This window comes from Bufo gargarizans, chromosome 8, assembly GCF_014858855.1.
Source record: "Bufo gargarizans isolate SCDJY-AF-19 chromosome 8, ASM1485885v1, whole genome shotgun sequence".
Classification (NCBI taxonomy): Eukaryota; Metazoa; Chordata; class Amphibia; order Anura; family Bufonidae; genus Bufo; species Bufo gargarizans.
The window spans coordinates 135,439,370-135,454,513 of record NC_058087.1 but is presented as its reverse complement, the minus strand read 5'-3'; the positions used below and the strand labels follow the sequence as shown (position 1 = coordinate 135,454,513).

The window sequence follows — 15,144 nt, the reverse complement described above, 5'->3', positions numbered from 1 at the left end:
CAAATGCGGATGCAGACAGCACATTCCGGCACCATTGAAAATGAATGGGTCCGCACCGGTTCCTTAAAATTGTGGAATGGATACGGACTCATTTTGCGGACATGTGAATGGACAGTTTGTGTGAACTGTGTATTTTTTTATTTTATTAGTCCCTTCTAATGAGTTTTGCCGCAGTTTTGCCGTATTTATATATACATTTAAAATATGGCTGTGCATACTATAAGGTCCCATAGCAAAACTTGGGGCCCCATGCTGCAATACCTGCTTTGGAAGCCTGTTCTGAAAGCGTTAATGATTATGTTGGTCTCCCTGTTGCACACAGTGATGTCACGGTACAAGGATAATGGGCTGAGTGACTTCACAGTACAGGGGTAACGATGTTACAAGACAGAAATCATCAAACGTTGATGTCCTGGTAGTTATGCAATGAATGTTCTCGTGGGGAGCCCCTCAATGTCCACCCCTGAAACTATTTTTTTGCTTCATTGCATTTAAAATAAAAAAGCAACTCTGAATAATATTGATTTAACATTTCCTGCCTTTATTGTGTGTAAAGCTCCTATGAGGAACAATGTGTCTCCATGGTTACAGACTACAAATTAAACCTGTGTAGTCTGATCGTACAGTCTTACTCCTCTGTCTTTACTCTCTTTTTGGGAACCTACAGACATGGGAGAAGGGGCAGACTGAGGGGAGAGGCGACACTACAGTGTGTGGAGTTTTTTGCATACTAACGGCAGATTTAGACATCGACCTGATAACTTTAACTCAGGGATTGTTCTCAGTATTATTGTGCTTTTATTATATTGTTAATTAGGAATGAGAGAACTGTTGACGCGCAAACATTCCTACGTATAATCTTGCTATCAGTATTTCAGGATACATATCTCGATGTGACCATGGTGTAGGACGAAGTTCCACGGACAGGCAGTTCTATTTTATCAACCAGCGGCCTTGTGACCCTGCTAAGGTAAAAATGGTTTCAGTTAGGTCCTGAAAATGAGGATTACATTTGAGGGGTTGTCCAGTCTTGGAAAAAAAAAATTATATTTTTTTTTCCAAAAACAGCACCACACCTGTTCGCAGGTTGTCTGCGGTATTGCAGCTCAACACCAATCATTACAGTGTTGCAGACATGTTTTTCTAAGGGCTCATGCACACGGCTGTTGCTAGGCCGTTCCGTGCGTTGGGGACCTTGCAATTTGCGGTCCCCAATGCATGGGCAACATCTGCGCGGATCCTGCAGACTGATCCAGACCCATTCAACTTGAATGGGTCCATGATCCATCCGCACTGCAATAAAAAATAGAACGTAAAAAATCTTTGCGGTGCGGAGGCACGGAGAGAAACCCCACCGATGCACTCCGTAGTATTTCTGTGCTGTTCTGAAGTTCTGTGCCTCCGTTCCGCACTGGACCTTCCGGATTGCAGACCCATTCAAGTGAATGGTTCGCATCCATGATGTGGGCTGCACACGGCCGGTGCCCTTGTATTGTGGACCCACTGAGCCCTAATACTGTGAGTTTTCATATACGTATAGTACATATAGATATTAGGTGGATCCGGATGCCGTCCATTCACTGAGGAAGTGTAGGACAGAACCAGGTGTTTAAAACCTGTAGGGGAAGATTGATGAAGACCGGCGTCTAATACGTTTGTTTTTGGAAACTGCACCAAATTTATTAAGAGGTGCACTTTTGGGGAGATTTTTGGCAAATGCCCCTAATGAGTAGACCTGCGAAGGGATGCATACTTACCTGCTTCATGGCTCTGGCTCAGCGCTCCTTTTCTCCCTGGCTGCTCCGCTTTACTCCCAGGAAGAAAACTTCCGCTTTGACGCCGAGACCTGCTCCCTTTGTGTCGTGTTCCCATTTGACAAGACGTAAGGGGATAACATCATCTGCAGCCAGCGGTTGGCTGCAGCGGCTACAAGGCAGAATGGTACATCCTGGGAGCTCAGTGCAGCAGCTAAGGCCGGGGAGAGAATGAGCTGGGAAGCAGGACTTTGCGAAAAAACATCCCCAAAGGTGTACAACCCCTCTAAGCAGTCCTAAAGACAGAAAATGAAGCATATGCTTGCCTTGAGCTGCATATTGCGCCGGTGTGTTTAGTTAGAATTGACCAGCTGAACGCCACCTACTTCTATTGTCACTTTTCACAAGAGCCAATAAGGGAAAAAAGTTGCAAATTTTAGAACTATAAATTTGTGACTTTTTTTTTTTTTTTTTTTTTTTTTACACCAGAAAACTGGTTCAAAGCGAATATCTTTTAGGTTACCAGAAGAATCTGCGCTTTTTATAAGTTTTTAGTATTTTCAGGAAATTATTAATTAAATTTCTTTCTGTTGCTCAGGTCATTAAGATTGTGAATGAAGTGTATCATTCATTCAACAGACATCAGTATCCATTCGTTGTCCTCAATGTCTGTGTCCATTCAGGTGAGTTTTATTGCATAACCTCCACTTGTGATACTATTATACTTCTGTATTACTCATACGTGTGTGTCACAGCCTGATGGGGGTTTTAGCTTACCTGAACTCGCAGCATCTTTGATGGGTGGGGTCATGACACGTACGTGTAAGGCTACATGCACACGACCGGGCCGTATTTTGCAGATCCCGTCCGTGTGCGTTCTGCAATTTGTGGAACGGAACGGGCCGCCCATAATAGAAATGCCTATTCTTGTCCGCAAAACGGACCCTCACTGATCACCAGAAAAGGGGCACCTTCCCTCGTGGAGCCCCCCCTAAATGAATGGAGCAGCTGGTAACGCCGGAACTCCCATAGAAATGAATGGAGCAGGCACGCACATGCCCGACCAGACGCTCTGTTTGTTTCAGAGGGGCTCCACGGGGTACAGGGCTGCCATTCTCGTAATCGGTGGGGGTCCTAACGCTGGGACCAGTGGATACAGGATAACGTTATTGAACTAGAATACCCCTTTAAGTACACTCTGGCTTCCTCTGCCGGCCCCTCCCTCTCCTTGATTGACAGGCCCAGGCACGATATCGATGTAGGAACCTGGTGCTGTCCAATCAAGAAGACAGAGGGGCTGGCAGAGGAAGCAGTAGGAGGAAGGTTGCACAGAGTGACTTGGACCCGCCCTCAGTGCACTTAACTGCTTATTTGCACATGGATTAAAAGTACTTTTTTCTTTAGAATAAAGCGCAGGTATCATTACATTCAGCTGAGTTAGCCGTGCAAGGCGCTGTGTCTGGTGTAACAGTGACTTAAACCGAAAAAAAAAAAAAAAAAATGAATAATAAGCGCCGCGTTTTGGAGAACACTATGAGGGGATTAATCAAACCTCGTACTAGGAAAATACGGAGCAGATGCCTACAACAGCCAATTAGGTTGCTGCTTTTATTTTCCAACAGGCCTCTGAGAAATGAGACCTGAAATCTGACTGGTTGCTGCTGCAGCAGCTTCTTGTGTATCATTGTGAAGTTGCACACAGACACCATGACTTGGCTGTAGCCCATGAGAAAACTATGGAGATCTGGAAATGCTTGTGTCTTCTCATACAGAATGTGTAGATATCAACGTCACGCCGGACAAGAGGCAGATTTTACTCCAGGAAGAGAAACTTTTACTGGCTATTCTAAAGACTTCTCTCATCGCCATGTTCAGCAGCAGTGTGAATAAACTAAATGTGAACCAGCAGCTGATGGATGTCTCAGGTAAGTCACTGGTGGCCTACAACATAGCATTCACATCATACAAGGGCAGCCATTGAGAACTATGTAGCGCTGCATTCCCTTGTGGGGGTCCTGCAAGACACGTGAAGGTTTGCTGTTGGATTCCCCCCAGATTACAGGTGATTGATGGAGGTTGCGGCAGCAGGATGTCCTGTGGTCCACATACTGTTGTGGGGGCCCTTACAACAGAAGTGGACAACCCCTTTAAAACTGTTTGGCATAGTTTTTAGATATTAAAGAGATTGTCCCATGAAACATATTCTACAGTTTTCACACCTTCATAAATGCATGTAATTGAAAAAAATTTTGCAAAGCCACTAAGTTATTCAATAAACTTGTATCTGTATAACACCACATTCTGTTTGTACTTTTCCTCATTTCTCTGTCCACCTTGCAGAGGTGGTCACACACGCTCAGTTCCACTCTTCAGCCGTTTCTTTTGTTAGAAGCTGTGACAGTTACAGAGAGAGAGAGAGAGCTGCAGCAGAAAGGACACAACCCCTGAGTGTCCTATCCTTGTCTGCAAAACGGACAAGAATAGGACATGTTCTTTGTTTTTTGCAGGGCCACAGAATGGACAGACAAATGCGGAGAGCACATTGCAATAAATGGTTCTGCATCTGATCCGCAAAACATATGGACCGAAAATACGGTCATGTGCATGGGGCCTTAGATAAACTTCACCTGGGAGAAGGTGGGATCGAGTATGGTGCGTTTCAACAAGCCTGATCCTTTGTTCTCACAGAATCTACTGTCAAACGCCCTCTCCCCATTGCGAACTCATGCATGCTCAGCTGAGCCCAGTGTGCATGATCGGGTGGGGTTTGGAGGAATAACTGTCACCCAAAGGAGCACTTAGCAGATGTGGTAAAGCTGGATCGCACATCCACATGTCTTACTTTTTGATCAAAATGCATAAGCCCACTCGCCACATCACAGTGGCCTCTTATGAGTGGGTCCCTACACTAAGTTAGAGCAGCACCACATGGCAACCACGACCTTTGCAGCATCGCACTGGTGCAGGCGGCGCAGCCCAACAACACCCCAGCTGTCAGGCTAACCCTCCTTTGGCACTGGGCTACACCTACCCACAGGAACAACAGCTGCCATGCAGCACTGCACCATGTGAACAGATCTAATAAAAAGCTTGCATTTCAATGTGTCAGAAACTAGACAGAGACCAGGAACGGTATTGAATAGGAGGAGTGCCGATAAGGGGTTAATTTATATTTAAAACTAAACTAAATGCATAAATCGCACATCCACAAGCTATGCATCGATCTTTTGCTTCTAGGCAAAATTGTATGGACCCACTCAAAAGAGGCCATCGTCACACGTGACTGGGCATACAGTATGCATTTTGATCAAAAAGTATACTAAATGTCTTGTGTATGGTCAGGGGCGTAGCTATAGGGGGTGCAGAGGTAGCAGTCGCTACCGGGCCCAGGAGCCTAAGGGGCCCAAAGACCCTTGTGCCACATAAGAAGACACTGGTATTATATAAAGTGTATGCAAGTTACACCTCTGGCTGGACAGAAGGCGTTAGGTTAAGAATTTGGTATGGAGAAAGGGGGGTGCAGTTTCAATTTTTGCCTCATGCAGCACGAAGGTTTGAGGGAAGGGGGGCCCAAGCTGAACTCTTGCACCAGGGCCCATGAGCCTTTAGCTACGCCCCTGTGTATGGTGTATTAATTCTGCTAAGAAGGAAAAGATCAATGCACAGCTTGTGGGTGTGCGATCCATGTGTTTTCCTTCGCTTAAAGGGCTTCTGTCAGCCCACTAAACCGTTTTTTTTTTTTTGGGGTTTACTAATAATCCCTATACTGCGAGCTCCCTATACATAAGTTAAATAATCATTTTGGTTCAGTAGAATTTTATAAAAAGCTATTTTTAAAATATGTAAATTACCTTGCTACCAGCAAGTAGGGCGGCTACTTGCTGGTAGCAGCCGCATCCTCCGATCCTAATGACGCCCCCTCCGCTGTGTGATTGACAGGGCCAGGGAACGGAATCGTTCTCTGCTGGCCCTGCCTGTTTGCATTAAAAATCCGGCACCTGCGCCGCGGCCGTACCTATCTTCAATGTGCGCAGGCGCACTGAGAGGCGGCCGCTCCATCCTCAATGCGCCTGCGCCGGGTGTAGATGTGACGTCATCGGCGCAGGCGCATTGAGGATGGAGCGCCGAGCGAGCGGCTGCCTCTCAGTGCGCCTGCGCACATTGAAGATAGGTACGGCCGCGGCGCAGGCGCCGGATTTTGAATGCAAACAGGCAGGGCCAGCAGAGAACGATCCCGTTCCCTGGCCCTGTCAATCACAATGCGGAGGGGGCGTCATTAGGATCGGAGGATGCGGCTGCTACCAGCAAGTAGCCGCCCTACTTGCTGGTAGCAAGGTAATTTACATATTTTAAAAATAGCTTTTTATAAAATTCTACTGAACCAAAATGATTATTTAACTTATGTATAGGGAGCTCGCAGTATAGGGATTATTAGTAAACCAAAAAAAAATATAACGGTTTAGTGGGCTGACAGAAGCCCTTTAAGCGAAGGAAAACGCATGGATCGCACACCCACAAGCTGTGCATTGATCTTTCCCTTTAAAGGCTTTGGACACCTTTTGGGGGCAATATTTTTTTGTTATTGCATTGTACTCATTTTTGAGCTAAAAATAATTTTTGAGCCTCTTTCTGTGTACAGCCTTGAGATTCTGTAGTAGCAGGCTCTGTATTTTTACTGTTTACCTTCAGGCAGCTCAGCTGATGGCTCCTTATCTCTGACCTCCTAAACACTAATTATAGCTCAAGTCCTATCTTACTGATGTGGCTTAAATAAAGTTTAATAGCTGAAGTACCATTCATACAGCTAGACAAACAGTTAAAGGGGTTGTCCGGGTTCAGAGCTGAACCCGGACATACCCTTATTTTCACCCAGGCAGCCACCCTGAGGCTAGCATCGGAGCATCTTATGCTCCAAAGCGCTCCCTTGCCCTGCGCTAAATCGCGCAGGGCAAGGTCTCTCTTGTCTTCAATAACACACTGCCGGGTGGAAATTTCCGCCCGGGAGTGTGTTCGGTGACGTCACCGGCACTGATGGGCAGGCTTTAGCGCTGCCCTAGCCGTTTTACTGGCTAGGGTGGCGCTAAATTCCGCCCATCAGTGCCGGTGACGTCACCGGGGTTCCTGTCAGCCCCATGGAGAGCCCCGGTACGTCACCGGAACTCCAAAAAATGCATTTGCCCTGCGCGATTTAGCACAGGGCAAAGGAAAGCATCGGAGCATGAACTGCTCCGATGCTCAAGTCAGGGGGGCTGCCGGGGGGAAAATGGAGGGATGTCCGGGTTCAGCTCTGAACACGGACAACCCTTTTAACCCTTTGTGACAAAATGGCAGAATATTTTTGATAAAGACCAATCGAAAAAATTATTGCATTTTACTCCTTTTGAGCCGTCCATGCACCTCCCCCCAAACCTTTGCCTACTGACTTAGCCAAATGGACGACCGTGAGCAGTCCATTTGTAAATAGGAATCTCAACATCCTTTATATAAGTAGTCAGAGTACGGGGGAATCGCTGAGTGCACTTCTCTGTACAGCGGAGAAATGTGGGTTTGAAGTTTTAATGTGTGAACCATAAACTTTTTCTTGCAGGCAATTTGAGAAGAGTAAATGCAGAAGAATCTGATTGTCCCAAAGTAGGACAGTCTAATTTATCCGAGAGAGGAGCATTCGCTGTCTCTAAACTGAGGGAGGCCTTCTCGATCAGCCAGAGATCCATGGGCAGTCCAGCTAGCACGAGGACTGGGACGATGCAGACGCAGAGCACCTCTCCTGCACAAAGAAAACTGCAGTCATTTTTTAACCTTTCACCAAAAGTTGAGACCAGGATCTCTATACCAGCATCTGAGGAGAGTGATGTCAAGGAGCCTCAAGGAACCACGCAAACATTTAGTGACGTTACTCAGAGTGAAAGTGACTGCGACTCGGGCAAAGGTGCCACCAGCACTTCTGACAGTGAGTTAGGTCTCGGCAAAGGTGCCACCAGCACTTCTGACAGTGAGTTAGGTCTCGGCGCCCCTGACGTGCCCTGCCGCACTAACAGTGACAGCTTGACGAACTCGCCGGATACCCTTGTGAAAAGAGAGGCGGAATCTCCATCCACAAGTGATCCCCGTCATGTGGAAGCCGAGATCCTATGCCAGCATCCCAACAGAGACGAAGAAGACGATGTTTCTGCTCCAAATTGCAAGCGTTTGAAAATGGAGATATTGGTTAAAAATGTTGAACCTGATTCGGTGGATGCACCAGTTAACATTAGGAAGAAGACTGTGCCTTTACATTTCTCAATGCACCGTCTGATCAAACAGATGGAAAAATTAAAAAGGCAAAGGCAGCAAAAGGAGGAATTGGAAATGTTCCGGAGATTCAGAGCCAAGATCAGCCCTGGGGAAAATCAGACCGCAGAAGCCGAGCTCAGGAAAGAGATCAGGTATGTGAAGTGTCTTCATTGGTGGCTCAATGACCTGCAGGGGCGGACTAGCCATAGACCCTACAAGGAAATCTCCCGGTGGGTCAATGCCCGTGGGGCCGCCTGAGTCCTCCACACTGCCGCCTGCGGGTACTTTCCAATCTGATTCTCTAGGCATTGATTGATGCTAGGAGAATCAGGTACTTATTCACCTGGCCAACGGCTGCAAGTGCCCTCCTGAATTTCACTGTATTACTGTCCTCAGGACTGTGATACAGTTGAACACTGTGGTGAAGGCGGCAGTATTTTGTGCTGCTCTGTAGTATCTGGTTCTGCTAGGGTAGAATTTTGTGCTGCACTACAGTATTCCAGGCCTTGCCTACTTCTGTTGCACCCCCCCCCCCCCTTCTGTCAAATTGGACCTGCGTACGTAATATGGGCCACTTTCAGTTTTTGTTTTTTTACCAGGGCCGCTTTAGGTTACCAGTCCGCCCATGATGACTTGTATGTTCATATCTGCAAATCTCACGCCCTTCTTGCAGTACAGTCACAGTTTGCAGAATAGTGATAGGGATGTACAGTATAAGGCATGTGCAGATATATATATATTATTGCTCACTAAGGCTAGCCATAGACGTGAGATACCTGTAAGTCATATACTCTTAAAGGGGTAGTCCAGGATTTTTATACTGATGGTCTACCCTAGGGATACAACACCCTCCATGTCTACTGATCAGCTGTTCTGCAGTATCTCCTGCGCCTCAGATCGGTGCTAGAACTACACGGCTCCGTCCATTGTGTAGTGCAGGGATGCTCAACCTGCAGCCCTCCAGCTGTTGTAAAACTACAACTCCCACAATGCCCTGCTGAAGGCTGATAGCTGTAGGCTGTTCGGGCATGCTGGGAGTTGTAGTTTTGCAACAGCTGGAGGGCCGCAGGTTGAGCATGCCTGGTGTAGTGGACTGAACTGTTTACTGCAGCACTGCTCCCGTTGAAGTGAATTGAAGCTGTGCTGCTTTAACCAGCTCTGTCCATTACACAGTTGACGGAGGTGTGTAATTCTGGTGCTTCTCCAGAAGAAGGGCTGCCTCACTTCAGCAAATGGCATTTATCATGTAGAGAAAGTTAATACAAGGCACTTACTAATATACTGTGAGTCCCCATATTGCCTCCTTTGCTGGCTGGATTCGTTTTTCCATCACATTATACACTGCCCGTTTCCAGGGGTTACGACTAGGGGTGCACCGAAATGAAAATTCTGGTCCGAAACCGAAAATTCAGGATGCCCTTGACCGAAAACCGAAACTGCCTTTTTGCCCAAATACTTTTAAAATACTTTTTTTAAGTAAAAAAAAAAGGAAAGTGAATTAAAATATAAAGTTAAACAGATACATAGATATTATACACACAATGCCACCCAAAGTGGTTATTTAAAAAAAAATGTCACTCTCCCCCTCCCTCCCTTGTCACTCTCTTCCCCCCCCCCTCCCTCCCTTGTCACTCTCATTTCCCTCCCTCCCTTGTCACTCTCATTTCCCTCCCTCCCTTGTCACTCTCATTTCCCCCCCTCCCTTGTCACTCTCATTTCCCCCCCTCCCTTGTCACTCTCATTTCCCCCCCTCCCTTGTCACTCTTATTCTACCCCCCCTCCCTTGTCACTCTCATTCTACCCCCTCCCTTGTCACTCTCATTCTACCCCCTCCCTTGTCACTCTCATTCTACCCCCTCCCTTGTCACTCTCATTCTACCCCCTCCCTTGTCACTCTCATTCTACCCCCCCTTGTCACTCTCATTCTACCCCCTCCCTTGTCACTCTCATTCTACCCCCCCTTGTCACTCTCATTCTACTCCCCCCCCCCTCCCTTGTCACTCTCATTCTACCCCCCCCCCCCCCTTGTCACTCTCATTTTACACACACCCTTGTCACTCTCATTTTACACCCCCCCCCCCTCCTCCCTTGTCACCTCTAGTGTAGCCTGTGTAGCGTGGCAGAGCTCTGTTCGGTCCGCGGTACAGGAGCATTTGTTCCTTTCAGTCCGGCCGGGTACAAGAAAGTGCACACTAAGTGAGCACTTCCTGTCAGTCCGGCCGGGTACAGGAAACAAAAGCTCCTGTACCGCGGAACGAACAGAGCTCGGCCACGCTACACTAACAACAGCAGTAGCACAGAGCAGACACAGCAGGCTGCGCAGCACTGAACCGGAGATTCTTTAGGAGGCACAGCATGAGGGGCGCCGCCGGCCGGCCGCCCGAACGTATATAACCAACCATATTTTCGGCCGATATGTACCAATATCGGCCGAAATGGATTAGGCCCATTTTCGGCCGATATTTTCAGCCGCCGGAATTTCGGTGCACCCCTAGTTACGACCACCTTGCAATCTTTTAACAGTGGTTGTGCTTGCACACTATAGGAAAAAGCGCAGCCTCTCTGGTGGGCGGGGCTGTGCAATCACACCTTGGCACGCATGCGCAGCAGCTACCTTCCCGGCCACCACGTATTTGTGCTGCATCAGTGGTCGTAACCTCTGGAAATGAGAAGTGTTGTAATGTAATAGAAAAAGGAATCCAGCCAGCGAAGGAGGCAATATGGACAATCACAATACATTAGTAAGTGCCTTGTATTAACTTTCTCTACATGAATAATGCCATTTGCTGAAGTGAGACAACCCCTTTAAAGTAAGTGGGGAAGTGCTTTAAAGGGAAAACTGTGAAGAGGCTCGGTGGGGATCCTAGCTTTTTTATTTTTATCCCATGATGTATATTAGAGATCGCTGCGTGAATGTGTGGCCAGCGCATCTTCTCTTGAGCGTGATGGAGGAGCAGGGGACCTTTGTTTCCTAGTAGTCCTAGATGTAGAACCCCCACTTATAGAACATTTATGGCAGGGGTGCACATACTTTTCTGGTTGGGGGCCACATTGTCAGCCTGAACCAATTCCAAGGGCCAATAATAAAACTTAAAGCAGTATTACCAACTGAAATACTATATGTATGGGATATTGAATGCACAGTATATATCATAAATATCTAGTTACACTTCCAGGACTCCCATCTAATGGGGGAATACATGAAAGATACATGTGAGCAGCCACAAGACATAGACATACAGTACATACCTGTCACCAGATGGTTGGGGGCCGCACAGAATGGTATTGAGGGCCGCATGTGGCCCCCGGGACGCAGGTTGTGCCCCCATGATTTATGGTATATACTGTCAATATGCCATTGATGTCTTGGATGAGGATACACCTTTAAAGGGTTTTTCAGTTACTTACTGTAGATTTTGATGGCTTATACTCACCAATATCGGCTCGGTGGGTATCCGGCCCCCCGCACCACCACCGATCAGCTGTCTCAGAAACTATACAGTGGACGGAGTCGGAAGCACAAGCTTCCGTCCACTTTATAATTTCCTATGACGGCGGCTGCTTGAAACAGCTGATCCGTAAGGGTGCAGGGTGTCCGTCCCCCACCGACCTGATGTTGATGACCTATCCTGAAGTTAGGCCTTTAGTATCTAAGTACTGGAATACCCCTTTGAGTTTTATTGGGGTCCTTACGCGTGGTCCAGTGTATCCCAGGACCGGAAAAGAATGTGCAACTTTGCATTAAGAACGTACTTCTGCCATTTCTCCGTATTGCACTTTGGTTTATTTTATTCTCGGAACGTTATGTACAGAATAATTTGTACAGACGGACCATTTCCTGATGATTATGAAACGCAAGTGACTAAGGCTGCGGACGGCTCACAGTATGGAACTATTGGCCCTGTTAGCCCACACATGATTACTCATCAGACAACACCTAGAACCAGTTTGAATAAAATATTGCAAACTTTTTTCCAAGCTAGTTTATAAAGGCATAGAGCACTGGGATCCAAACTGTGGCTGTCGCAAAACTACAACTCCCAACATGCAATAACAGCCGTGACACCTGGAAAGCCACAGGTTGGAAATCGCTGACCTAGATAGAGATAGCAGCAATACAGCCTATGGCCTCATGCACACGACCGTTGTTGTGTTCCGTGTCCGTTGTTCCGTTTTCCGTGATTTTCTGTGGACCCATTGACTTTCAATGGGTCAGTTGAAAACTCGGATAATGCACCGTTTGTCATCCGCGTCCGTGATCCGTGTTTTCAGTCCGTCAAAAAAATAAGACCTGTCCTATTTTTTTCACGGACAACGGTTCGCGGACCCATTCAAGTCAATGGGTCAGTGAAAAAACACGGAGGCACACAAGATTGTCATCCGTGTCCGTGTCCGTTTTTTTCATTTGCAAGGCATACTTGACTTAGATTTTATTTCACTTTCCTTCATGTCTGGTGATCCTCCAAAAATCAAGGAAGACACACGGAAACAAAAACGGATCACGGAACAACGGAACCCCGTTTTGCGGACCGTGAAAATATACTGTCGTGTGCATGAGGGCTATGGCAGACACCGGCAACCTTCGGCACTCCAGCTGCTGTGAGACCACAACTCCCAGTATGCACTCTTGTTTGGCTGCTCTTGTTAACTCCCATAGAATTGAAAGGAGTAGTTTCAGCACAGCTTGAGTGCTGGAGGATGCTTATCTGTGCCCCATGGGTTCTCGGGCATATGGGAGGGTGGCACAAATGGATTTCGTGTGCCTCATTCATTTTTTCTCCTTATCAAATCCCTGTGCATATTATAGGGGTTATCAGAGAGGGTGGCTCTCGGCACCCACAGCAAAAATCTGATTTTGTCAAGGGAAGCTGCAGCCTGTCAGGTCTTTCCTCTACAGCGGCCACTGCAGGGCAAATGTAGTATTACATGGTGACCAATGACCATCCATGTGATACAAGGACTGCTAGAGTCGACAGGACCTCCCCTCTACAATGACAGAGTTGTCTTCATTAGACAGCCTGTTCAATTCTGATCGTTAATGCATCTGCACTGGTGACGGCTAATGTCCCGCTAAATTAATCGTACCCCAGAGGTACAAACCGGATTCCCAAAAAGTTGGGACACTAAACAAATTGTGAATAAAAACTGAATGCAATGATGTGGAGATGGCAAATGTCAATATTTTATTTGTAATAGAACGTAGATGACAGATCAAACGTTTAATCCGAGTAAATGTATCATTTTAAAGGAAAAATACGTTGATTCAAATTTTCACGGTGTCAACAAATCCCCAAAAAGTTGGGACAAGTAGCAATAAGAGGCTGGAAAAAGTAAATTTGAGCATAACGAAGAGCTGGAAGACCAATTAACACAAATTAGGTCAATTGGCAACATGATTGGGTATAAAAAGAGCTTCTCAGAGTGGCAGTGTCTCTCAGAAGCCAAGATGGGTAGAGGATCACCAATTCCCACAATGTTGCGCAGAAAGATAGTGGAGCAATATCAGAAAGGTGTTACCCAGCGAAAAATTGCAAAGACTTTGCATCTATCATCATCAACTGTGCATAACATCATCCGAAGATTCAGAGAATCTGGAACAATCTCTGTGCGTAAGGGTCAAGGCCGTAAAACCATACTGGATGCCCGTGATCTCCGGGCCCTTAAACGACACTGCACCACAAACAGGAATGCTACTGTAAAGGAAATCACAGAATGGGCTCAGGAATACTTCCAGAAACCATTGTCAGTGAACACAATCCACCGTGCCATCCGCCATTGCCAGCTGAAACTCTACAGTGCAAAGAAGAAGCCATTTCTAAGCAAGATCCACAAGCTCAGGTGTTTTCACTGGGCCAGGGATCATTTAAAATGGAGTGTGGCAAAATGGAAGACTGTTCTGTGGTCAGACGAGTCACGATTCGAAGTTCTTTTTGGAAATCTGGGACGCCATGTCATCCGGACCAAAGAGGACAAGGACAACCCAAGTTGTTATCAACGCTCAGTTCAGAAGCCTGCATCTCTGATGGTATGGGGTTGCATGAGTGCGTGTGGCATGGGCAGCTTGCATGTCTGGAAAAATATATTCAGGTTCTAGAACAACATATGCTCCCATCCAGACGTCATCTCTTTCAGGGAAGACCCTGCATTTTTCAACAAGATAATGCCAGACCACATTCTGCATCAATCACAACATCATGGCAGCGTAGGAGAAGGGTCCGGGTACTGAAATGGCCAGTCTGCAGTCCAGATCTTTCACCTATAGAGAACATTTGGTGCATCATAAAGAGGAAGGTGCAACAAAGAAGGCCCAAGACGATTGAACAGTTAGAGGCCTGTGTTAGACAAGAATGGGAGAGCATTCCTATTTCTAAACTTGAGAAACTGGTCTCCTCGGTCCCCAGACGTCTGTTGAGTGTTGTAAGAAGAAGGGGAGATGCCACACAGTGGTGAAAATGGCCTTTTCCCAACTTTTTGGGGATTTGTTAACACCACCAAATTCTGATTCAACATATTTTTCCCTTAAAATGGTACATTTTCTCAGTTTAAACTTTTGTTCCGTGATTTATGTTCTATTCTTAATAAAATATTAGAAGTTGGCACCTCCACATCATTGCATTCAGTTTTTATTCACGATTTGTATAGTGTCCCAACTTTTTTGGAATCCGGTTTGTATAAAGAGCCGGCATCGGAGTTATCACTAGGAGACCCTCTAGGTTCCTTTCTGAAAATTCAAAGTGTTTAGGGGATCCTTGTGATGTATGCATGTGTAATAATTGTATTAATAGCGCTCTATGGAAATGCCCGTTAATGTAAGCAATGCCATCATGTTCTTGTTCTTGATTTACAGCAAAGAAATGTTTTCCAAGATGGACATCATTGGGCAGTTTAATCTGGGATTCATAATCGCCAAACTGGACGCCGACCTCTTCATCATCGACCAACACGCAACTGATGAGGAGTATAACTTTGAAATGTTACAGCAGAACACTGTCCTGCAAGGGCAGAGACTTATCATGTACGTATGGGATCATTCATTGCCATAGGAGAATAGACAGTTTAAGGGGGTGGTCTCGTCAAGCTAGCATGCCTGGTAGTCCGCTCATCCCCTGCAGTACGG

General features: G+C 46.5%; 1 protein-coding gene across 1 annotated transcript in view; it reads left to right on the top strand.

The window, feature by feature from the left end:
* The window catches only part of LOC122944829 (mismatch repair endonuclease PMS2-like), a 47,186-nt gene that overhangs the window by 15,421 nt on the left and 16,621 nt on the right, over nucleotides 1–15,144 (top strand). The window contains exons 8-12 of the mRNA XM_044303500.1: nucleotides 871–970; nucleotides 2,353–2,437; nucleotides 3,527–3,679; nucleotides 7,342–8,179; nucleotides 14,875–15,042. Coding sequence (XP_044159435.1) covers nucleotides 871–970; nucleotides 2,353–2,437; nucleotides 3,527–3,679; nucleotides 7,342–8,179; nucleotides 14,875–15,042 — 1,344 coding nt within the window. The remainder of the gene's footprint in view (nucleotides 1–870; nucleotides 971–2,352; nucleotides 2,438–3,526; nucleotides 3,680–7,341; nucleotides 8,180–14,874; nucleotides 15,043–15,144) is intronic.